The sequence below is a fragment of the Thamnophis sirtalis genome, unplaced genomic scaffold, assembly GCF_051295495.1.
Source record: "Thamnophis sirtalis isolate CommonGarterSnake01/CBP01778 unplaced genomic scaffold, rThaSir2_p1.2 scaffold_5, whole genome shotgun sequence".
Lineage (NCBI taxonomy): Eukaryota > Metazoa > Chordata > Lepidosauria > Squamata > Natricidae > Thamnophis > Thamnophis sirtalis.
Genome location: NW_028261385.1, coordinates 117,542,731 through 117,567,450, shown reverse-complemented (window position 1 = coordinate 117,567,450; position 24,720 = coordinate 117,542,731). Strand labels below are relative to the sequence as shown.

Sequence of the window (24,720 nt, the reverse complement as noted above, 5' to 3'; positions counted from 1 at the left end):
ACCCAGAGATAAATTCAAAAGCAATAAATGTTTCATTATCAGCATCAATTTTATTGAGAAAGAAAAACAATTCCTGCTAGCTTAAGCAGGCTGGGTTGCATCTTATTTTTTTCTTTTTTTAAAAAAAAGAAAAAGAAAAACTGTTAGATTCGAAAGTCAGGCCCTTTTTTCCCTGGGCAGAGAAACAGAGCTGCAGCAATTCTAAAGTATCAAAATCTTCTTCCACTCAGAAAACAACAAACATTCTGTACAGGAAGACTGAAGATGGGTATCAGATGAAGGCGGAGATTGAGACAGGACAACGAGTGGAGGTAGGAGGAAGCTCTATGAGGTCATGGGAGGCCAGAAGAGGAAGGGCAGGGACAGAAAGGATAACAGATAGTATTACTTAGAGACACTCAAAGCAATTACTCCCATTAATACTAATAAAACCTTTCCATGAACCCACACAAACTACCTCATCTAACTGTTGCTGTTCCTTCTAGACAATAATTTATGCTAAATCATTGCCAGCTCTTTATAAAAAGACACTTTCCCAGGACCCATAGATGCACACTGGTAGTTCTTCCCTTGAAACAACCATTAAAAAAATACCTAATTCTAAATACCAGAGCTAATGTACAGCTGCCTCCAATAAAACACAAAAAGTTGCACCGGAAAACAACCAAGTTATCATGCATGCGTTTGATGTGGTTATCATTACATTACTTTCAACAGGAAGCAAAGGTTCCCAAAGTATCATTATCAAGAATGAAATTATGATCTTGCAATTTAAATATTTCTCTATAGCTGATTTAGATTATAGCTTCAAAAGCCCTCAATGTTGACCCTACTGGTCACTCTGAAATTTGAAATTTGATTAAATAATGTAAGAGAAATAATAATACCAAATACAATATTTCAAAAGTACATCAAACTACTAAGGGCAGTGACAAGTATTCCAGTTCTTCCATCAAATGTCATCATCGCTAATTTATAACTCAACTCAAAGCAGTATGCGTACAATAAGAACTAGTTCTAACTTAATCATTTAGGCAATTTAAAGAGATTAAGTTTGGAATGTGCATAATTCAAAGTTAACATATATACAGTACTCACCAGAAGAAGAAGAAAAAGTTAATGGTGATGGATTGGGAAACTGAAATATTGCAATGAATACAATGTTCTCAAAAACACTACTACTTGATGGCACCTGTGGGATGCAGATCAAGAGGGGCAAATGACAAAAGTAGTATCATATTAAGGCAATATAAACATTGCCAATTTTCTGTATGTGCTGTGACATTATATGCACATACAAAAAGGGTGGATCTTGCACTGTGATGCAATTGGATCCTGCCCACACCTCTACCTTTCATGATACTCCAATACGAAATTTTATTTTGGTGCCTCAGTGGCAGAGGTGGGTTTCTGCCGGTTCTAACCTCTTTGGTAGAAGAGGTTCCAAAAATCTACTGAACCGGTTAGAAGAGGTTCGTCACGGAGCGCCTGCCCAGCCCCCTCGCTCACTTCCCCCACCCGTTCCGTCGCTGCTCGTGGGTGGTAGCTTGTGCGGTGCAGCCGGCCTCCTAGGACCTCCCTGAACTTGCCTAGGAGGCATGGCCACCAGCAAAGCACGGGGGCATTCCAGGGCGTTATCCCCCCCCCCACTGGTTCCCCACCTCCCTTCCCGGCAAAGTTTACCAAGGTGTGGTTTTCCTCCCATCACTTGTGCCCGGCTCCTGCTGAGCTCCGGTAAGGCAGAGAAGAGCCTTTGGGGAGTGAAGAGGAAGAGGAGGGAGGAGGAGGAAATGCGCCAGCAGAGGCAGGAAGGTTCTCGGGAGTGCTGACTTCCTACCTCCGCTGCTTTGCACTCTTCTCCACACACTCCTTGCGACTGCAATAGATGTCCAGAAGCAACTTTTGGGGATAATGGGGCTTGGGTTTCCAACCCGACAGCCCCCACTGCTTCTGGACTTCTATTCAGTTGCAAGGAGCTGAGGATAGCGTGGAGAAGAGCGTGAAGGTTCTTGGTGCTCCGAAAAGCCACGAAAGCAACTGGGAGAGGTGCACACCTTGGTTTAGCCTCCCTGGACGTTGCAGCAGCAGCCCCAACCGCGCCGGCCTCAGCATTTTTTCCATCAGGGCGTGCTGCAAGAGAGAGCGAGTGAAGACCTTTTCCAGATTGCTGGTGGTGGAGATGTGGGCCCGTGTTCAGCAAAGCAACTCCGGGGAAGTCCTTTGCGCCGGCCGGAAAAGGTCTTCACTCCCTCTCTCTTGCAGCATGCCCCGATGCAAAAAATGCCGAGATCGGCGCACTTGGGGCTGCTGCTGCGATGTCCAGGGAGGCTAAACCAAGCCATGTGTCTCTCCCAGCTGCTTTTGCAGCTTCCCAGAGTACCGAGAACCTTAACACTCTCCTCGGCTCCTCACGACTGCAATAGATGTCCAGAAGCGGCAGGGGCTGTTGGGCTGGAAACCCAAGCCCCATTAGAATTTAGAATTTAGAATTTTTATTAACATTTATAGGCCGCCCTTTTCCCTGAGGGGACTCAGGGCGGCTCACATAAAATCAGGAGGGGGAATACAAACAATGACATAGACACATATAAGTAAAATAATGAGCAACATTCATTCATCATTCGGGAGGGGCGGCTATCTTTGTCCCCAGGCCTGACGGGCTAGCCAGGTCTTAAGGGCTATGCGGAAGGCCTGGACGGTGGTGAGAGTACGAATCTCCACGGGGAGCTCGTTCCAAAGGGTCGGAGCAACTACTGAAAAGGCCCTCCTCCTTGTAGTTGCCAGCCGGCACTGGCTGGCCGATGGAATTCAGAGGAGGCCCAAAAGCCACTTCCAGGCATCTATTGCAGTTGCGAGGAGCTGAGGAGAATGCGGAGAAGAGCGTAAAGGTTAGGGTTACTGGGCAATGTGTGGGGGGGGAGGCTGGAGCAGTTCCGTTCTGAATGGAGGGAGAGGAAAAAGGTTAGGATTCTCCCTGCTGCAGCCTTTAAATGGCAGAGAGAAGCCAAACTCCCCCCCCCCATTCACAGAGGAGCTGCAGCTCCCTTTATGGGGCCCCCTGGCTCCCTCCCTCCCGGGGGTCGAAGCACCTGAAAGGGACAGGCAGGCTGCCACAGCTCCACTGAGAAGACATTTCTGAGAAGAGAAACTTCTCTGGTCTGGCTGCACCTGAGCTGGTGGAGCCCCTGCAACTGCCTGCCCATCGGCAGGGAGCGTGGTTGCTCCGATCGCACAGGCGCTCCATCTGCTCGGGTGCAGTGAAGCTGTGGCAGCCTTCCTGTCCCTTTCAGGTGCTTTGACCTCTGGGAGAGAGGGGGCCAGGGGGAGCATAAAGGGAGCCGCAGCTCCTCTGTGAATGGAGGGAGAGGAAAAAAGTTGTGATTCTCCCTGCTGCAATCTTTAAATGGCGGAGAGAAGCTGAACTCCCTCTCCCCCACCATTCACAGAGGAGTTGCTGCTCCCCTTATGTGGACATAATGTGATATTTTGCAAGGACTGGGAAATCTCTCATGCAGTCTCTGAACAAGAAAAAATGTATTTGCATGTTAATGGGGAAAACAGGTGGGCTAATTATAATCTTAAACTATTTTTGGCTTACTGTACAGATAATTTAGTGCAAAGCCATGCACAACAGCATTAGATTTATGTGGTTTTATCTTCCTTGGTTGGTTTTTGGGAGAGCTATGGAAAGCTAAAACAAATGCTGTGTAACAAGGAAGCGTGAAACGTTCCTTTTGATTCATTGGAGAATTAAAACCAAACATTATTTCAAAGGAGATAAGTTTCATATCATGCAACTTTCATCAAAACTATTTCACATGCCCTTAAATCTTGGCGGGGGGAGACACTAATGAACGCCTAGGAAGTAGGGTAGTAGTGGCAATAGATATAATAGATATAAGTAGGGTAGTAGTGGCAATTAGAATAATATTGTGACACAACTATTATAAATTGTTCAGCAATAGTTTAACTAAAAGAATTGTGCATACTATATATAAATTGTTACTTCTTAGCAGGAAGTCCAATATTTTTTTCTTTGGATTTTCCCATTTGGCTGACACACTATTCTTTTTTATTGGGGATATATTTATTGGGTTTCAGTCTCCCATCAGTTAAGAAGACAAGAACTGCAAAGCTGGTGGTTGTGCAAATATCATAAGTATTTTTGGAATGTGATGCTACCATTGTGAATTTCTTGTTAAGAACACTTATCAAGTTTTAATATCTAACTTATTTAGAGGGCGAGTGCTTGCTTGTTGCAGTAAAGTACAAATGCCATAAGCAAAATACCTGTTTACTCTCAGAGATATATTCCTGCTTAAATTGCTTGATAGCAATGTGCAGAAACTTTAAATTGTATAGCTCACAGCACTAAAGAAATCTTATATAGCAGTGACTACTCTTGAGGATCCACATTGGCTGTTTCTGCTTCCAAGTGATGCTTCTGAAATCTACTGGAACATATTAGGAATTTCTGCACTGAGAAGCAGAAAGATGGATTCTCGCCTTTATGATGGGCTTTTGAGACACTGGAAAGCAGTGGGAAATTTTGCTACTTCTAAGTACTTCCAAATCCAAAAAGAAATTGATTATCTTTCCTTGAGCCTCTTTATGCAGGGACAGGTGCTGAAAAATCCTTCAAAGAAATGGAAACAGTGTGTGTGTGTGTTTGGAGGGGGGTTGTTTCTGTTGTGTAGGATTGGAATATAACTTATTGGCCCTGGATTTTGAGGGTGGGAGGAAGTTGCAGAAGCTGAAATGCTGTTGGGACAGACTGGGGAGTCCTATGTTTTCTCTCTTTTACATTTTCAGAGATTATATACAGTATAAAGAGTTAACAGTTGCACCGATTGTACTTTATGTTTGTGTACACAAAACAAAGAACAGGTAGTTCAGCACATGACTGCCAAACCACTCCCACTCGGTCACATGGCTGGCAAGGCACTCCCACCCAGTCACATGGCCGGCAAGCCACTCCTACCCAGTCACATGGCCGGCAAGCCACTCCCACCCAGTCACATGGCCGGCAAGCCACTCCAGTGGTGGGTTTCAAAAATTGTTTGAACCTACTCTGTGGGTGTGGCCTCCTTTGTGGGAATGGCTTGCCGCCCATGTGACCGGATGGGAGTGGCTTGCTGCCCATATGACCGGATATGAAGATGCCGACGACACTTGTCAGAACCATCTTAAATTACCTCACACACAGCACTGGCATGCATAAGAATATGATGTAAACTTGTTTTTTTAAAAGGCATCTTTGGTTTGCATTAAAACAACTTCAACACACGCAATGTTCTGATTGCACCACAAACACAGTAGTCATCTTTACCTTTCATAGAGGCACTGAGTTTTATAAATATGAGCATGATAGTGTAGAATAATCATATCCAAGGACCAGTGGTGGGTTTCAAAAATTTTTGGAACCTCTTCTGTAGGTGTGGCCTGCTTTCCGGGTCCAGTGGTGGAACCTCTTCTAACCGGTTCGGTAGATTTGACGAACCAGTTCTACCGAATAGGTGCAAACTGGTAGGAACCCACCTCTGAGCCACTCCCACAAAGCAGACCACACCTACAAAAGAGATTCTTAAAAAATTTGAAACCCACTACTGCTCCGTGGTTACATTTCCCCCCCAGACATTCTGTACAGGACATGGAACCTAAATATCTGCTCCTGAATGGAGGAGATGGGAGACAGATAGAAGACACAGACCAACTATGTAGATGATTAAAGCCTATCCAGTATCCCAAATTGATATTACAGTAACAGCTTTACTGTATCTGAATCTTCAAAATGTGTATCATGAGAGTGATAACTCAGGAAATATAAGCAGACCTGGGAAGATACTTTTATGCGCTAAAAAGCTGGTATCAGGTTTATCTCTGAAACCATTATGCCTCTCAGTTCCAGTGGGAGAATGTTACTACACTCTTTTTATTTCATTTCATTTCATGCTGAATTATTGAATTGAATTGAATTGAATTATGGATTTCTTACCCTGTTTCCCTGAAAATAAGACATCCCTGGATAATAAACCCAATTGGGCTTTTGAGCGCAAGCACTAAAATAAGTCCCCCCCCCAAAAAAGCCCTCCCCGAAAATATTGCAACACAACAGCAGCCATGAAGTGACCAGGCTCGCCTCTTCCTGTACCTCAAAAATAATAAGACCTCCCCAAAAATAAGGCCAAGTGCTTTTTCGGGGGTCAAAAGAAAATGGCCATGCCTTATTTTCAGGGAAATATGGTAGGTCTTTGGTCTGGTCTGCAAGAGGTTTTCTTATGCTTCTGATTTATCATGGGAACAGGCTGCTTACCTGTCAACATATAGGGGGAGAAGATTAAAGGGTTCTAATTTTGAACAGATTTACAGGTCTCTGTGATGTCTGATTTGTGACTTATTAAAAAGCAAGGATATCAAAGTATGATTTACTCCATTTTTAAAATGAATAGTTGAACAAATGGCAGTTTTTGTTTACAGATAACTATGCCAGTCCAATGGAGATGCAATGGATCTCACTCCTGCATGCTGAAAGCAGGAGGTTGGTCATGCAGCATAATACTTGAAAGCAAAAAAACAGGACTTGCTAATATTTATGTCTGCACTGTGGGACACAGTAGGTAGCAAAATATATTAATATAAGGATTGTGCAGAAATCTGGATTCAGCAGGAAAATGTGATATTCAATCCATTCCCTCAGGTTTTAAATAAAAAAATATAGCTTATCAGGTGAGTACCTATTTTGCATGTAAAAGGTCACAGATGTGGTGCCTTAACAGTTTTTTGTATTACTTCATTTTGTACTAAGAATAGAGATGATCTTAATTAAATCTCAAACAGATCTTTCTCAGGCTTGCTTCCTGAATGATGCAGTCCACATGGCTTTCCCTCCCTATCCTTTCCCTAAAAGGTAAGAAAGTGCCTGGCCTCTAGGAGCCAGGCCAGCAGTTATAAAGCAATTAATTACATGGTATAGGATATATAGGGGAGAAGGGCAGAAAGGTCTAAAGGGAGTATGCCCCCCCCCCCCGCAAGAATGGCAGATTCACGGATCTGACACCTAGTTTGCTACTTTCTAATGTCCAGGATGTAAAACCACCTTTCTTCTCTAAAAGCCTGACACAAGTATTATCACTTACTTTAAAAAATCAATGAATTCAGAATCAAAATTTCACTTTGATTCCAAATTTCATTTAATTAATTACCAATCACATTAACATCTATGCAAAACCCCGATAACTTGAACATTGGACGCTATTTAACAAAATGATATTCAATGGTAAAATAAGTAAGATTCTACATTTAGGCAAGAAAAGCCAAATGCACAGGCATAGTATAGGTGGTACCTGGCTCAATAGTAGTAACTGTGAGAGGGATCTTATTGTCCAAATAATTTTATTTTCATTTTCATTTCATACAGTCACATATATACTGTGCATGACCGGGGCCATATAACATTGAACAATAAACACAGCCATCCTTGTCAAAAATACTCCCCAAAATACAAACCCAATATATCACTTCAACCCTCCATACGCCCTTTCTTTCACCCCCCTCCAACTTTCCTTTCTCCCCTCCAACATTCCCCTCTCCTACTTCCCCTCCCCCTCTATCACTCCTTTCTCCCAATACACTCCCTCCCTTCCATCTCGCCCTCCTTCCAATCCTCTCTCCCACCCTCTCTACCCCTCTTTCTTCTTTCCCTCTGCTCCTCCCTTCGGTGTATTTCTACTATCTATCAATATATTCAGCTTCTTATTTTTACACTAGAATTAAAAAGGCAACAGTATACAAGTGCAATCATATTACTTTAAAATCTGGCACATACTATATTTCCCCCCTCCCTCCCCCTATGACCCCACCTCCCTTCCCCCCCTCCCGACTTCCCAGAGCCCGTACACGGTATAGCTTTTTATCAAACACAGTCTAAGATATATTAAAGCCAAGGAAATTTTAAAAAAAGAGAGAAAAAAGAAAAAAGAAAGAGAAAAAAATAAGTAAAATCTCTGCGTTGAACTCAGCTTCTTGCCATTACACAAACTTTAAGCAGTTTACATTGTTCCTAATCTTAGTTGTTTGATTACCTGCAGGCTTTCCCCAGAAGTTATTTGTTGGTTCAACTTTTGCCTGTACTCTTCTCTAACTAGGGGTATTATCTCTTTATCTAAGTATCTGTCTATATCTAAACCCTTAATTTTGTCCCCTTTGTACCTCCTTCCTTCTATAACACCATTTAGATACATTTCAAATTTTTCTTTTGATTTCCTCTTCCAATTCTTTTCGTTTTTGCCCTTGTTTATGTCTATGTATTTTGTTAATATTCATCAGTACTCCTCTCATATATGCTTTACTTACATCCCCTACAAATTCCATGAATATACCCTTATTCGTATTCAGAACAAAGTATTCAGATGGCAATTTTTTACAATCATTAATATACTTTTCATATCTAAATATACTCTCATTCGACCTCCAAGACCTTCTTGCCTGCACTACCCTTCCCAATTCCGTCCAGACTGGGTTATGATCCAAGAGGACCCTCGCCGCAATCTTTGCCTTCTTCACCCTAGAAAATAAATCATTAGTGATTTGTATAAAATCAATCCTTGAAAGGGATTGATGTCCATCAGAAAAAGGGGTGAAGTCATATGCCTCTGCGTTTCTTTCTCGCCAAACATTTCTCAATTCACAGTTGTCCATCAAGTCTTTTTCCCTTCTAGAGTTGGGTCTGATGCGATATATCTTCCAAAGGGATCTGCTTCAATTAACTCAACTTTAATGTCTTTTCTTCAGTATACAACTATACCATTTTTCTTTTCCGTAGCAGAGGTCACAAAATATTGACCAAGTTGATAGATATTTGATAGATAGATAGGTTGAACAGATATTTTTGATCAGTTGATTGGATATGAATTTCTTGCAGACAAATTATATCGTTCTTGAACTGTTTGAGATAGTGAAATATTTTCTTTCTCCTCTGTAAAGAGTTCAGACCATAACTCCTTGATCAATGGCCGATGATTATTGAGGTTGTTGCAATATGCCTTGTTTTCCCATTCGTCTGGTAGTCATACGGCTAGATCTTTGTTCTCTAGTCCCTTGCCCTTCCGGAAGGAGGAAATGGTGCTTTTTGTCTGGTAGTTGTGTGATTTGCTGTTTATCTTGTCCTTCTCGTAGTCTTTCTCCAGATCCAGATAATTCAGGGTGTCCCACCTTCAGGGTCTTGTGATAAAAATCTCGGGCTTCCCATACAGAGTTGAGACGATATTTTTGCTTATCAAATGTAATTATGATACCAAATGGTACATCCCATCTATACTGTATCTGATGGTTTTTGAGTTCTTCCACTAGAAAAGCATAATCTCTCCTGGCTCTTAGCATTTGGGGTGGTATTTCTTTCAAAACAATCAAGTCCTGTCCGCCAATTTGAAGCCTGGTATTATAAGACTCTTGTAATATCATGTTTCTAAACTCTCTTGTAGTGAAATATATAATTACATCTCGGGGGAGTTGCCTCTGTTTTGCGACCCAAGAGTTAGCGCGATAAATTTTTTCGATCTGCCAGTCAAAGTTGGACCCCAGTCTTTCCACCAAACGGTTAAAAGCCTCTGAGAAAATCTGCTTCAAGTTCTCCTTTGTGCCAAGTGCGTGAGATGTACTCCTAAAAAGAGGTCTCCCCGAATTTGATTTTGATGCCATTATATCTTTTCTTCAAACAATTATTCAACAATTATTCAAACTCTGCTGGCCCGTTGTGTAGCTTACAAGGGAAGAAAATATTAAGTCCCCCCTTTATTTGTTCTTAGAGGTTTTTCAAAAGGTTTCAGAAAAGAGCATTGTAACAAAGCAGGTTTCAAAAGATTAGCAATGTAACGAAATAATTCATATTCATCTCTGTTTGGAATGTCTCTATATTAACAAGGAGTCTTTTAAAGCTTTTAAAAGTAGATAAGAAAAAAGTCTTGTGAACTCTTCAGAGAAACGAAACTAGTTAGTAAAAGAATGCTATCTGGCTGTTCCTTTGATCTTTTTCTTTGCAGACAGTTAGGAATGTGGCACCCGCCATTTTAGGAGCTTATTTTTTTAGAAACCAAGTGCACAAAGAAAGCTCTTTCTTTTTTTTTTAAAAAAAAAGGCAGATAAGGTTCTCGGGTACGGACCCTGCTTGTATTAATCTCAAATAAATATATCAAAAATTGTCCTAAGCGGGGGTTCCTTACTTTGCGCCGTAATGATTACAGCTGAAGTTTCTGGCGCGGAGATGTGATTCAGCCTTCGGTCGGCCCCCCTTCCATTCGCAGCAAAAAAAAAAAGCTGCAAACTTCAAAGAAAAGCTCTTACCAGCTGGATCTCTCTCTCACTCTTCTTTGCCTGAAGAATGAGTTTATCTACCAGGTATTTAGGCAGATAACGCGGCCAGGAACCCGGGGGCAGCTCGTTAAGCTGCCGCCATTAGCAAGGTCCCGCCCCGGAAGTCACTGTGAGAGGGATCTTGGAGTCCTAGTGGACAATCACTTAAATATGAGCCAGCAGTTGCTGTAGCTGCCAAAAAAGTCAACACACTTCAAGGCTGCATCAACAAAGGAAATAGAATCAAGATCACGTTAAATGTCAATACCACTCTATAATGCCTTAGTAAGTAAGGCCACACTCAGAACACTGCACCCAGTTTTTGTCACCACATTGTAAAAATTATGCTGAGACTCTAGAAAGAGTGCAGAGGAGGCTAAAACATAAAGAACAGTTGTTAGAATTGGCTATGTCTAACTTAATGAAAAGAAAGACTGGTGGTGGTAGGGACATGATAGCAGCGTTCCAATATCTCAGGGGTTGCCACAAAGAAAGGGGAGTCAAGCTATTCTCCAAAGCACCTGAAGACAGGACAAGAAGCAATGGATGGAAACTAATCAAGGAGAGAAGCAAACCGTAACTAAGAAGAAATTTCCTGACAATTAAAGCAATTAACAAGTGCAACAACTTGCCTCCAGAAGTTGTTAATGCTCCTACACTGGAAGTTTTTAAGAAGAGGTTGGACAGCCATTTGTCTGAAATGGTATGGGATTTCTTCCCTGAGCATGGGGTTTGACTAGAAGACCTCCAAGGTTCCTTCCAACTCTATTATTCTATTAATCCTAACATATCCAAGTCCAACCCACTCTGAGGGTTGTTTTTCAAAGAACAATGAAAAAGGGAATGGACTTAATGGCATGATCCTCAAGTATCTAATGAAACCTAAAGTCTGAAGAATATAAAGAGAGTTTCCTAACATTTAAAAATATCTCCATTATGGGTAAAAATAAGACTAGTCTTTATATTTACAATAAACAGGATGAGAATCACAAATATAGTCTAAAATTTTGTCTTCTGAAACATGTTTTTTGAACATTTTTTCCCAAAAAGAGGATTCTACAAAATTACCTCTAAAAACTATAAAATAAAGTGTGTTTTGGCACAGAGAGCAATAGTAGCAGAGGAAAATGCGGTTAAGAACTGTGAGCTAAGAGGAAGACAAACAGCAGGATCCAGTAGCCCTGAGACAGAAAGAAAGCAAGGAAGATTTCCACAAGCTCTGAACAAGACCTCTTTCTGTATAACAGAATGTACATAGTCATAACTTTATGAAAACTGATGCTCTGAAGTCCTCATAAAAGCTACCTCTTGTGGCAGAGTATTTTTTTTAATGAAATGAGCAGTTTGACATACTTTTGAAATTCCTATTCTGCCACTTCTAGTAATTCCAGAAGAACAGGGAATTGCTATAACTCCTTTGACCATGAAATAATACAGAAAAAATAGTAAATCAGGGGAATCCTAAGGTCAGTGATACAGATTTTGCAGTAAATATTGCAGTTTCTTTGATTAAAAGGAATCTGATGTAGTATGTTTTATTCAGATTTAAGAAAAAAAATGGATATTCTTCAGTTGAATAATAAAGCTCTGATTACTGTCAAGAATAAACACATTTATTCGAACATTTTTAACTGAAATTATCCTGGGGACCCTCTCAGCATCTCCTTAAGACAAAAGTGTCTTTTTCTAGAATTCTGCAGCTGTCTTCCAGAGCTGCACAGTAATTTCCAAGAAATGATTGGTTTTAAAGATTGCTAACATGAATTCTGAAATACCCATTTCCACTCAAATCTGACGTACTATAAACTCAAACTATTTTAAAAATAAATATAATGTAACTCAGTAGCAGACATGCATTTTTAAATCTTGCATAGTTAATTTTTGAAGTGGAAAAAAGTCAACTGCAACTCTTAACCAAGGAAGCAATATTCATTTAGAATTTCATTAATCAAGTTTAAGCAAGGAAAAATGGAGGGGAGGATAACAGAATTTTGCAAGCAAAATAAGGAAACATTCAACTTTCCTTTATTAGTGAAATCAATAAGACCGGATCTTTATGAATTGTCTGAAGTTCTTTCATCTGAACTGTACAACTAATAGATCTTTTACCAGATACAGTATAGGCCATCTGCTCTGTTTGTCATGTTTTGGATTACACCCTTTTCTTTCTCACCCTCGCTTACAAATATATTTTGGGGAAAGTAGTACTGGATTTAAATAGCTTATGGCTTTTTCTTACCCCTAATAAGATAAAAAAAATTAACAGCTGCTATCTCCTCACTTACATTTCAACTACTGTCAATGATGCAGCACTCATGATAAAGTTTTTTAGAAGACTAATTCTGCTTCAACCTACATTGCAGTAGGGGTACATTTGAAGCTCTGTGGGCTTCCTCCCACAGAGAATGCTGTTAAATCAACATCAGACAGTTCAGTGTTATTTCCTGGGGAGGAACAGCCCAAGCTGTGTTCGATAAGGGAGGAAGGAATAGGAGCGTCGATTAACATGCCTGATGTAAAAAACAACAAAGCTAATTACAGGTGGGAGGTGGGTGGATGGGCCTATGACAGGAACAATGGCCAAATTGATTAACATTGTATAAAGACAGGTATCTCTTTAATGGCTTTAACACTCTGATGATGTTAGCAGTGGCTAACGAAAGCTTAGTGAGCAATATATTTTAAAGTTCCGGAGATCACAATGTCTGTTTCTTTTATAACTACACCTGGAACTCACATTGTTAGGACAATTCTATCTATCTATCTATCTATCTATCTATCTATCTATCTATCTATCTATCTATCTATCTATCTATCTATCTATCTATCTGCTGTGATCATAAAGGGTTTTAAGAACTTCAAAAGACACAGCTGTTGGTCACACCTTATAATTGTTTTCAAAAAGCATTTGCATGATGAGGACAATATGCAATGCATGTCACTTATCCTTGAGAAATATTGGTAAAGAAATATTTTCAATAAATTCTGAACATCTTTACTTAGACAATGAGTGGATGGAGCAGGTTCCAACCAAGGATGACTTTTCATTAGGAACTAGAAGACAATGAAATTATAGAACAGAACTGTCTGTATTCTACCAAAATTATTATGATAGGGGAAAAAAAGTTTGGTAAGACTTTAAAGAGGTTTACAGTACTGTATAGATTAGTGACCTAATTCCTCTATTTTCTAGCTTAATACCCAATTAGATTTGCTGGAAAGTGTAGTTGTGTAAAAACTGTACAATTTTCTAACCAATAAATGAAAACAACTCTCAAAAGAAGCGTAGTTAAAGGGCCCATCCAATCCTTTAGTACTTATAAAATGAAATTTTGCTATGCCATAAAATAATTTATATTTCCTTTGGCTTCTTACACTATTCTGTTAAGCAAGCAGTATGTTGTCCAAACTTCTTTCTACACAATAGAAAGTATGCTACACAGTATTCCAGAATGTTGTGATAGAATATGAACAAAAACTGGAATTAAGAGCATAATCCTATCAAAACTGACTATATTTAGTACTCATTTCTTTTCAGGAAATATAAATGGGGAGATTTAATGACATCACTGCACTGAGAGCAATAGGCATGCATTCCAAATATATCTATGAACAAATATTAACTAATATAACTAGGTTTACTGGAAGAATTCATTAAGAATTCATTTTCAGGATAAGGCACCATATCGTACGAACAGCTCCAATGAAGTACATAATACAGAGCAGACTCACAGATAAATGTTTTGATTCACTATGGTTACACCTCAAGACCCAGCTGCAGTTTCAGCAAATCCTGATCATAATATTTGTGAGTCACTTCCTTTTTCATTATTCCACAGTTGTTTAACCTAGCAAAGAGGCTATGTAGGCATCAGAAGACTATGGGGAACCATTGTTGTATTGTGAAACACTGAAATGCCTGCTGTTTAGGTGCTAAGCATAACCAAAAACAAACACTATTATCTGAGGGACACAAATCAGGCAATGCTGGTGCCCTGACAAACGCTTGAGAATGATCATTGTTATCATCTGACCAATCAATTTTTATCACAGACCTCAAATCAACTGCAAAGGAGATTAAGGAAGATTAAGTTATAAAATACTTCTTTTCATGTACAAGAAATGTTATTTCATTTTACCATTCAGACAAAAATTGCATTTGTCAGAATTTTGTCAGCCTTTTTTTGCACATATTATTGGAAGACGTATTACTGGATAACAATGCATCATATATGAGACTCCTATATTTTAGTCTTTAACTTTAATAAACTTGTTCTTTGCAAAAAAAACTTCAGTAGACCCTAGTCACATCAAAGGTTGCTCCCAATTTCCATGAATCAATCAATCTTTAGATTGTTCTTATTACTTCCAAATTTTCCATTGACATTTTTGACTTTTATTTTAACAACCTATAGATAGGAGTCTTTGACAAGTAGTTTGGATTGGGGAGGTATATACTATATGCTGCTTATTCACTCCCACCCCAATCTAATGGCAATGTAAGAATTGATAGAACTTCTGTCTTCTGTTCTGTTCTGTTCTCAAGATTAATCAGAAACTGCTGGACTATTATTGAACAAATATTCCTCAGGGGGACAAGTTTAAAACATGATTTCATTCTTCCTGGATAGACAGGGAAGTAGAATTTCTAAGCAATGCAGTAGAGAAAGCTTGCTCATTAAATTTTTAAATGTCTCTTTTTTAAAGGAACAATATTGTTTTCAGACCAATTAGTGCCTATTACATAATTATATGGATATAATTAAGATTGCATTTGATTTATGTGGATATTTAATGGGCTTCTGGGTGAGTCCAGTTCCTCATTTTGGTCTGAAAATAAACTATGAGATTACAAAATTATCTCAATTAAGAACTGCTTTTCTGAAAGTTTCTTTGTCAGGTCTTGGCTCTTCATAATTTGAGCAAAATATGAGACAATTTTTTGCAACCATGGTGACATTCAAGTGCTCTTCTAGTTCTGGTGTTTGACAGCTGCAGGGGTGGTGGCAGAGATATACTACTGAACTATAGTAATTCAACAGGAAGAGCACAAGCCATAATTGACTCAACCATGATTTCAACAGTGAGTTGTGTTTTGATTAATATCTCCTTTCAATAAAGTTCTATTTTTAAGCCAAGAAATTGTGCTCAATCTATTATCTTGAATTTCTCTTTTTTATTTCTGCTATTTTATTTGTTTCTGCTCTGAGCATTTTTTTAAAAAAATTCAGTTGAAAGGACATATTGCTGAGTGTGTAAATCAAACAAAAACAAAAACTTATTATGATAATCATAGATAACAGCACTGAATGTAGAATATTGAATGTTTCCATTAACATGAATAAATATTCAGTATAAGATTATATGATTCCCTATTAGTTTGCAGAATTTGGATATCAATATTTTGACCAAAAGGAGGTGTTTCTCTACACATTAGGCTAGTGCTCAAAAATGGTTATAATATGAATAAATAGCCCAGTAACACATGATGGGGTATAATGAAATATTTTGTCAGGACCACATAGCCTATCTGTATTTCAGTGCCAAATAGTGAACTATCCATCTTTCAGCTTTTAAGAATGTGATTAATTTGCCTCATTTTGGACAGTTGCATTGGCTGAGCATTCTGATAACATTTTTTGGTACTGTTACTTTCATTCGTTCTATGCAAAGGTTTGTGCTTTCACCAAAATTGTTGTTCATGTTACAATTTTAGTATTTAAAATATTTGTACACTGTCCTGATTAAGAATGTTTATTTTAGAGATGAAAGTGAATTGTTTTAATCTTGGATAGCTTATTTCTTGCCAAGAAGGGAATAACTTTCTGTAACTCTGCAAGATATCAGACAGCCACATGCTTTCCTTCATTATTGCCTTTGTGCAGCATGAATTTTCAGAAGCTCAGTAACATTGAAACCAGTCACTTATACATGCTGACTATACAGCTACTGAAAGCAAAATATGAGAGTTCAGTGATGAAAAGCAGCTGGCTTTCAACTGCTAAGGACTCAGACAATGACTCTCATAATCCATTGCTACTGTAAAAGAGCTTAACGCTCATTCGTTTTTAAACACTATCAAACTATGAGAATTGAAATGTTAGCCATGATTCTCCAGCAACGCAGGGGTGTTTGCTGGGGTATTCTCACCAATACAGACCCATTAGTGCAAAGTGGGATAGATTCTTATCAAAACATCACATCCATGGTCACTATTATTTCTTTATGGAGGAAAAGAAGTGCTCCCTCTCAATGTTCCCTCTAAGCTGCGCGGCTGCACAGCCACGCACTTGACAGGAAAACACCGTGCAGCAGTTTCCAACTGCCGTGCAGTGACTTCTAATATCACTGCGTAACATTTGGCAAATGCCTGACTTCCCTTCCCCATCCATCTCCGAAATCAAAAACTGCTGCTTGACTTACCTCCCCGCGAAAGCACCCACTCCCAGCCTTCTCCTGGGTGAATGGGGGGGGAGAAAGAACACGGACAGTAGTGGATCAATGCATCAATGCATCAATGCATAGAAAGGGGGGAGAGAGACATGGAGGATTACACCCCACCCCACCCCATTACATATAATCCTTGATATGTGTCCTACGTTTCACTCTATTTTTTAAAGCCCTCTAACTGATTAATAATCCATTCTCTTTTCGGAGAAGAAATAAAAGTGGGCTTAATCCGTTTCCTCCTCCCTGGGCACAATGGTTCATTTCCCCTGCAAGCTCTGCCTGCGGCAAACAGCCGATGCCATTTGAGAAAGAGGGGGAGAAACCACTCACGTTGTTGATTGGGGGGGAAATAATAATAATAATCAACAACTATGCTCCCCCGACCTTTTAAACTGCCGGAGAAAATGCTCGGATTGCCCGGTTTCAGCTCCACTTTGGAAGCGGTTTCCTGTCTGCCACCTGGATGGAACCACTTGACCTGGGAAGCCAGGGAGGAGAGGAGGAGGAGGAGGCTAGCTTTGTCTCTCCCACACCCTGCTGGGGAAGCAAATGGTATCACCTACTCTAGTCCCATTCATTTTTCACCACTTTGGCTCCATCAACTGCTTGAGAGCATCCCTGTGGAACTGTGGCTGGGGAATCATGTGCTCTGCACAGTCCTGTTATCCGTTTCTAGCTACCTAGGCATTTAAGCTAGATTCCCTCAGATTTACGGTCAAGTAGGCATGCATCTAACTCAGCTGGCTGGAGAATTCTGGGAGTTGAAGTCCACAAGTCTTCAAGTTGCCAAGTTTGAAGACCTCTGATCTATCTACTTGCTTTCCCCTGTCTCCTATGCTGGCTGGAGAATTCTAGGAGTTGAAGTCCACAAGTCTTCAAGTTGCCAAGTTTGAAGACCTCTACCATGCTGCACTATTTGGAACCAATCGCGTAAAGCCCCAGTGACCAGCATGACAAAGTGTACTTGGAATGGTTGTTAAAGAAAGACAGATGTGAGAAACTGTAAGATGAGACAGACTTTCAGTGAATAACTGTACATTACCATAAACACTATAAAAGTATTTTAATATTGCAGACTTGCAGTATTATAAGTGATACTGATATTATATAACACTTTTAAATAAGCAGGTACCTTGAATAAACATAACTTTGAGTTTCAAATAACACTGATTTCGTTGTTGTCTTGGGTGATTTAGAGGATCGTGGCAGGAATGACGCGAGAGCCAGGACTTCAACAAGAACAGATTTATTGCAAGCAGAACAGGAGCTGACAGCGATTCAAAACAGCGAAGATCGCGCCAAGGTATTTATACTAGCAATGTAACTATATTACAACCAATCAGGGGCCAAGTACTGTTCAGCAACTGCTGACGCAGTACCTCGGCCAATCAATGAACATTATCTGGCTAGCAACAGCCTATGCTGCACCCCAGCCAATCAGGGCGCAGCATGGCTGTTGCTGGCCCTTTTTAAAATAACTAGGAATATTTTACAGGTGACATCTGTGAACAAAATCAGGTGCTCAGGCATGAAAATATACTGCTCAAACACTATCCTTTTCCGCTCACACTGAAAAAAAATTAGAGGGAACACTGCTCCCTCTATATTATCACTAAAAAAATTAATTTTGTATCTCTGTCATATCTTGCATTCTCCTTTCACTTGAATTCTGCAATGAATGTAATTACATACATTTACCCGCCTCTTATTTTGCAGAATTTTTTCCTGCTTTTGCTCGTTACAAGGGTTTTTACATGGGAGGTTGAGCATTTGTCTTATTTTAGTCCTCTGACTTCTGCAAAGTTCACATTGCTGGTATGCTGATAGTACGTCATTTATGGTAAGTAAAACAATTAGGAATTTGCAACGTTTTGGTAATGAAATGGGAGACTCTTAATGTACAAGTTGTGATTATAAGCTGTTACATTCTGGAGAGCGCCAATGTCTACATGGGTATATAATATGATACAATCATTACTATTACTGGTAGTATAATTATCAGTGGTGGTTATTTTATGACTCCAATGCTTGTGATAGGACCTACTGTAGTCCTCAATTAAACCTAGCCTCTCCACCAGAGCAGGCACTTCAGCTACTTCTAATGTACAGAGTCCACAGTATTTTGCATGATTTGCATGAGCCTAGAAATATGTTTATAGGGCATAACATGGTGAGGCAAAGCCATTCATTATTTAAAGCAAGGAACTAGAAACCATTCTTGGTGTGCAGATGGTGATAAGGTTACAGCTGAAAATCCTGCACTTTCAAGCTCTTCTAAAACAAATTTCAGATAACATACAATGATAAAGCAAAGCATCAAATTGTTTTGATACAGAGAAAAGAGGAAGAAAAAGGAAAGCGGAAGAGAAATTAAAACTCTGCCACGGTATTGAAAAAGATGCCTTTGTCATTTGGACAAATGATCGAACATTTCCATATTAGTTAACTCCTTTCAGTAAACAGGAACTCTTGAATAGAGTGAGTTTAAAAACATAAAAAGCTCACTATGTATCAGCAAAAAAGGTAATAAATCAATGCAATGTTGGAAATCACTTGTTGAAGGTATCAGGTTAGGCAATGTCTTACTCTCCTCCTGAATTGCAGAAAGATAAATAAGATGTGCTATAAGCGTCCCTTCATAATCTGGGGAAGAGCACTAAACGTGAGGAAGCCCAACTTAACCCTTGACTTGCCAGTGATTTCCAGAACATTTAACCTGCTGCTCAAGTGCATTAAGGTTCCACCAATGTCTGCTGGAATTATTTCAGGTCTACCCATTTCACATACTGAATAATAGCATGATGAACTGATACAAAAGTTGGAAAACTGGGAGAAGGAAGCTTTGCTGCCTTAAAAAAATACCCTACAGTGTTGCCTTTCCACTTCTTCAGATTCCCTGCACTTTTGAGTGACCTGGAGTCAGTACTAAGATGTTTGGAGAAAACAATTGCTTGATTCAAGAAAAACAAACATTGCCAGCAAATATCTGTGTTGCTGCTCCCCCCATTTATTATTTAATAAGAGAGAGGATCACACCAGCAGAGGAACCACAATTGTGCTACAAAAGGCTATTCTGTACCCCCACCTCTAGATTAGCATTGAATGCACATAGCTTGTAATGTAGATGTTACCTGTGTTGCGTCTTCCATCAAACCCCTGATCTTCTCCACCACATCTGTGCGTCTGTGCTGGCGGAGAGCACTGATCAGCTGGGCAAGGCTAGCTTCAGAGCCCCTGATAGTCCAGTGCTGTAAAGCGGCATAAGCCCTTTCATGGTCTGCAGAATATCCATTGGCAAAAGCTGCCACCTCCCGCTCGCTGGCATTGGACAGGAATTGATAGATATCTTTCCACTGGCTTCCAAGTTGGGCGGCTACCAATTTCAGAATATCAATGCCTGTTTAAGAGAAGAATTTCAGGTAAGGTGCAAGAATATTGAATACAAGCTTATCAAAAAAATTCTCTTTACCTTACGGTAGGGATGCTTGTGCGAAGAAAATTTTGCAAATTACAAACTAACACTGTTCTGAATTAGAAGATTCACTGACACTTTTCTCCCCCCCTTCAGTATAGTTATTCATCTAAAAATTGGCGACCTTATTGGCAGTCTTGCTACAATGCATACAGATGATAATTTTCAAAGGCAATTTTTAAAAATGGAACGTGGGACTTGTTTTTTCCAAAGCAATTTCAATTATGGTTTCACTTCTCTGGAAATCCTCACTCAACTGTCATGATTTTGAAGGTTACATCTGCATTACATATATTCATTCAATAGTTGAGAAAAAAGATGTTTTCATTTATTTGTAAATAAATAAATTTTATTAATACATTTACATAATTAATTTATTCTAATACCTGGAAAAGAGCAAATATAAAATACAATAAAATTTTAAAATTGAGAGACTTAAACTATATCAAAGAATAGATTTTTTGGGGGGAAAAATGCCTGTGCACATAAAAACAGCTTATTTCATGCAAGTTAAAAGTGATGTAACAAATTGCCCAATATTCTATCAGATGAATTCTGTTACTTAAAGATTCCAGAGTATTTTCAAGAAAGCGTTTTGAGTTCTTTGGATAATTGTCTAGTAACGCTAGCATGCAAAAAACTAAACTCTCAACAAGTCAAGGAGATCTAAAAGCAAAACAATTTTGTTCCATCCTAAAATTGTAACAATAAGTCAAATAAAAGCCAATGGAACAATATGGAGTAAGACGAAGATATTCAAATTCCTAAATAGTTAGACAAAAAAAATCTCTATCAATGATCCCTTAGCCCAACCTAATTTCACATCATACAACATTGAAAGTTGAGATAAAAATGTTGTAATAAAATTGTATTAAAGTTAAAAATGGCACTGTGGTTCAGCAACCAATCTTCAAAATTCATGCAGATTTTTTTAAAAATTATAACAACGTAAAAGTCAAATTTTCAGCCTTCTGGTTTCAAGAGGTTTAATATGACTTGCGCTGAACAAATTTCATGGATTTTGCATATTATCTCCCTTAATCAAAAGCAGATTAAAATGATCTGCTTCGTTATTGTTTTATCATGTAAAGCAACCAGCAATGCTTCCTTGTGCCAACAAGAAACTGCTTATGATATCAAATAAGAAAACAATGGTGGAAGCAATGAATATTAACAATACCCAAGCAAAGTGTTTCCACTAACTGAATGGCCGCAGTGGAACAGATTTCTTCTCAACATAAAGTCAAATCTCACCCAAGTTGAACTCAAAACTTAATTATTTGAAGGACATGTAAATATAGTTTCCTTGGCAGCAATATGGAAATGGTTTGTCATTTCCTTCTTTGGGGATTTCTTTTTCTTTACTTCTCTTCTCAGTCTACTCTATAGCATTGTGTTGTTCTCTGGCCCAAATTTTGCTTTAGATCACAAGCTGTCTGAAGATTTTAAGAAGCTGGGGAGAAATGATTAAAAATCCCACTTGTATAGCATTACATCAGTCATGGGTTACAGGCGGTACGCCCTGGTATGAGCATACCGGAGCCTGCCCGGAGCACCGGGTACCGTTCCGGTACGGTGCTCCGGAGGGCCCACCTGCCCATGCTCCTTACCTGTCTTTAAAGCCTTTGGTGCTTCTGTGCATGCACATGTTGCGTACAGCGCCTGTGCGACGCTCCGGCAAGCAGCTGGAGCGTCGTGGAGGCTTGTGGAGGCATCGCTGGAAGGTAAGTCGCTGTGTGCGTTCATGTGGAAGACGCCAGTTACTGGTTGTAATTGGATCCGGAACCCACCACTGCATTAGATGTGAGCCAAGGTGGCGCAGTGGTTAAATGCAGCACTGCAGGCTACTGCTAGATCAGCAGGTCAGCGGTTCAAATCTCACCGGCTCAGGGTTGACTCAGCCTTCCATCCTTCCAAGGTGGGTAAAATGAGGACCCAGATTGTTGGGGGCAATATGCTGACTCTCTGTAAACCGCTTAGAGAGGCCTGAAAGGCCTATGAAGCGGTATATAAGTCTACTGCTATTGCTATTAGATGTTACTTCCACATGGACTTTGGTACTGGCAATGGTACTATTTATACCTCTTTTTGTTTCATTAGTAGAAAGGAATCTGAAATACTTTATGTCCATAAGACTCTAAGACTGAATTGAGTAAACCCTCAATTCCAGACAAGATGATAAAAAAATAAACCTTTAATTTTTGAAATCATATCATGCAATTTCTATGAAAATAAACAAGCTATCCATTTTTCATTTCCCTATTAAAGAACCAGTTTATTGTAGTGATTAGGATGCAGATCTTGAAAAGATTAACTGTGAGATTTAGCCCCACCTTATACTCAAATCTACCTGGGTGACCTTGGCCCAGTCACTATCTCTCAGCCCTAGAAAAGAAGCAATGGCAAACAACTTCTGAAATCTTTCCAGAAAAACTGCAGAGACTCATACAGGCAGTTGCCAAGAATCTACACTGACTCAAAGACAAACATAAAACAAAATAAAATCAATTAACCCCTACACTCAGTTGAAGATCACTGTTGTGAATCAACCTTAGGGATAATTTATCTGGGTTACAGATATCCAAATAATCACTGCATGGCAGTGAAAAGAGTCAGAAAAATCTTTATTGTCATCCAGCAATTATTTGGACCATCCTAGCCTAGATTTGGTAGCCAATGTTAGGAATATAATCTAATGGTTGGGTTGGCAATATATAAATCATATAGCAATGTTATACCTGTTTCTTTAAATCATACTGCAAAATGTGATTGGTTGCTGTTGTCCTCAATTGGCCATAAGAGGGAGCCAGAATGACTGTTAGCTCTCTGTTTCGCTAGATGCTGGGCTGATCTAATCTGAGTGTGTTGGAAGCTGGCTGTTAGAAAGTGCCGTGAGCTATTGTAAGTTTTGCAACTGTTAGCAAACTTTGAGTACAAGACTGATTATATGATACTGGACTCTGTTATCCCTTAACTCAGTGGTTCCCAAACTTGGCAACTTTAAGACTTGTGGACTTCAACTCCTAGAATTCTCCAGCCAGCTCAGCTCTGAGCTGGCTGGAGAATTCTGGGAGTTGAAGTCCACAAGTCTTAAAGTTGCCAAGTTTGGGAACCACTGCGTTAACTGAAAGACATTTATGACTGATTGTCTTATCCGTGTATGACTTGGACTGTTTTGATGGACTCTGATACCTCTATTTTCCACGAAAGCAAAAGCCTACTTAAACTGCAGTGTCTCTGTATGCTGGTTTGTGTGTTCTCCAACAACACTCTCACAACGCTTCTCTGAATGTACTCGCTCTCCCAACAGGGAGCTTACCTATCAGCTAATATCTATCTAAAAAGCTGTCAGACTACCTTATTCAATGGGCTTTTTTTATCTCTTTAGTTTTCAATGAAACTTACCCAGCTAAAGTGCAGATTTAAATCAAGCAGGCTTATTTCATCCATTAGTGAAATTACCCAAAATTAAACCAGTACACTGCCATTCATTTAGAATTGCAACCAAACTATCAGAAAGGACTAAGTTCTTTGGAGAAAAAGAAGGGCATTTTCTGAAGTAGAGCTGTACTTGGAATTCAATAGGAAGCACAAAGAAACTTAGTGTTCTGAACGGATAATTCTTTTATTTCTCTGATCCAAGATGAGTTACATAAAACTGCCATGAACCTGTTGCTAAGATTAAGCAGGATGAACAGTGCGGGGTGTGTTTTTTTACCTGTCCTCCTATGATATGCCTGCCTCCTTATGATATAATAGTCAATGTGCAAGGTTTTATTACATTTCCATGGAGCACTGATGATGCAGGATCAAACTAAAATGGATTTTCCAATCATTCCTAAAACAATATTCTATGTATACTAAAAGGTAAAGGTTCCCCTCGCACATATTGCTAGTCATTCCTAGGGGGTGGTGCTCATCTCCATTTCAAATCTCTGTGGTGATGTGGCCAGCATGACTAAATGCTGAAGGTGCATGGAACACTGTTACCTTCCTGCCAAAGGTGGTTCCAATTTTCTACTTGCATTTTTACATACTTTCGAACTGCTATGTTGGCAGAAGCTGGGACAAGTAACGGGAGTTTACTCTGTTACATGGAGCTAGGGATTCGAACCGCCAAACTGCCGACCTTTCTGATCTTCGACACTGAGTCAACGTGTCCCCACCCTATGTATACTAAGGATCCACAAATTTTGGCTGGCCATGTGGTTTTCCTAAATGTTGTGGTAGCTTCTAGCTCAACCCTTCCAAATTCCCCTTTGCATTGGACCATACTTTTGTGAAGTTGTGCCTAAGCCCTTCTCAGCAGCCTTTTGCAGCATGGACAGCATATCCTTTCCATCCAGCAATCGCTCTCTCATACAAAGCCTTATGAAGTACAGATTGCACCAATTTCTCTCAGGTGACCTTAAAGTTTAGTTTAGTTTTGGTCTTGGTCTTCACAATAATTC

The 24,720-nt window shown here is 39.6% G+C and overlaps 1 protein-coding gene across 1 annotated transcript in view; it reads right to left on the bottom strand.

Annotated features, from left to right (window-relative positions):
- Positions 1-24,720, bottom strand: part of TNFRSF21 (TNF receptor superfamily member 21) — a 46,075-nt gene that overhangs the window by 9,105 nt on the left and 12,250 nt on the right. The window contains exon 4 of the mRNA XM_014062507.2: positions 19,929-20,194. Within this exon, the coding sequence (XP_013917982.2) occupies positions 19,929-20,194 (266 nt within the window). The remainder of the gene's footprint in view (positions 1-19,928; positions 20,195-24,720) is intronic.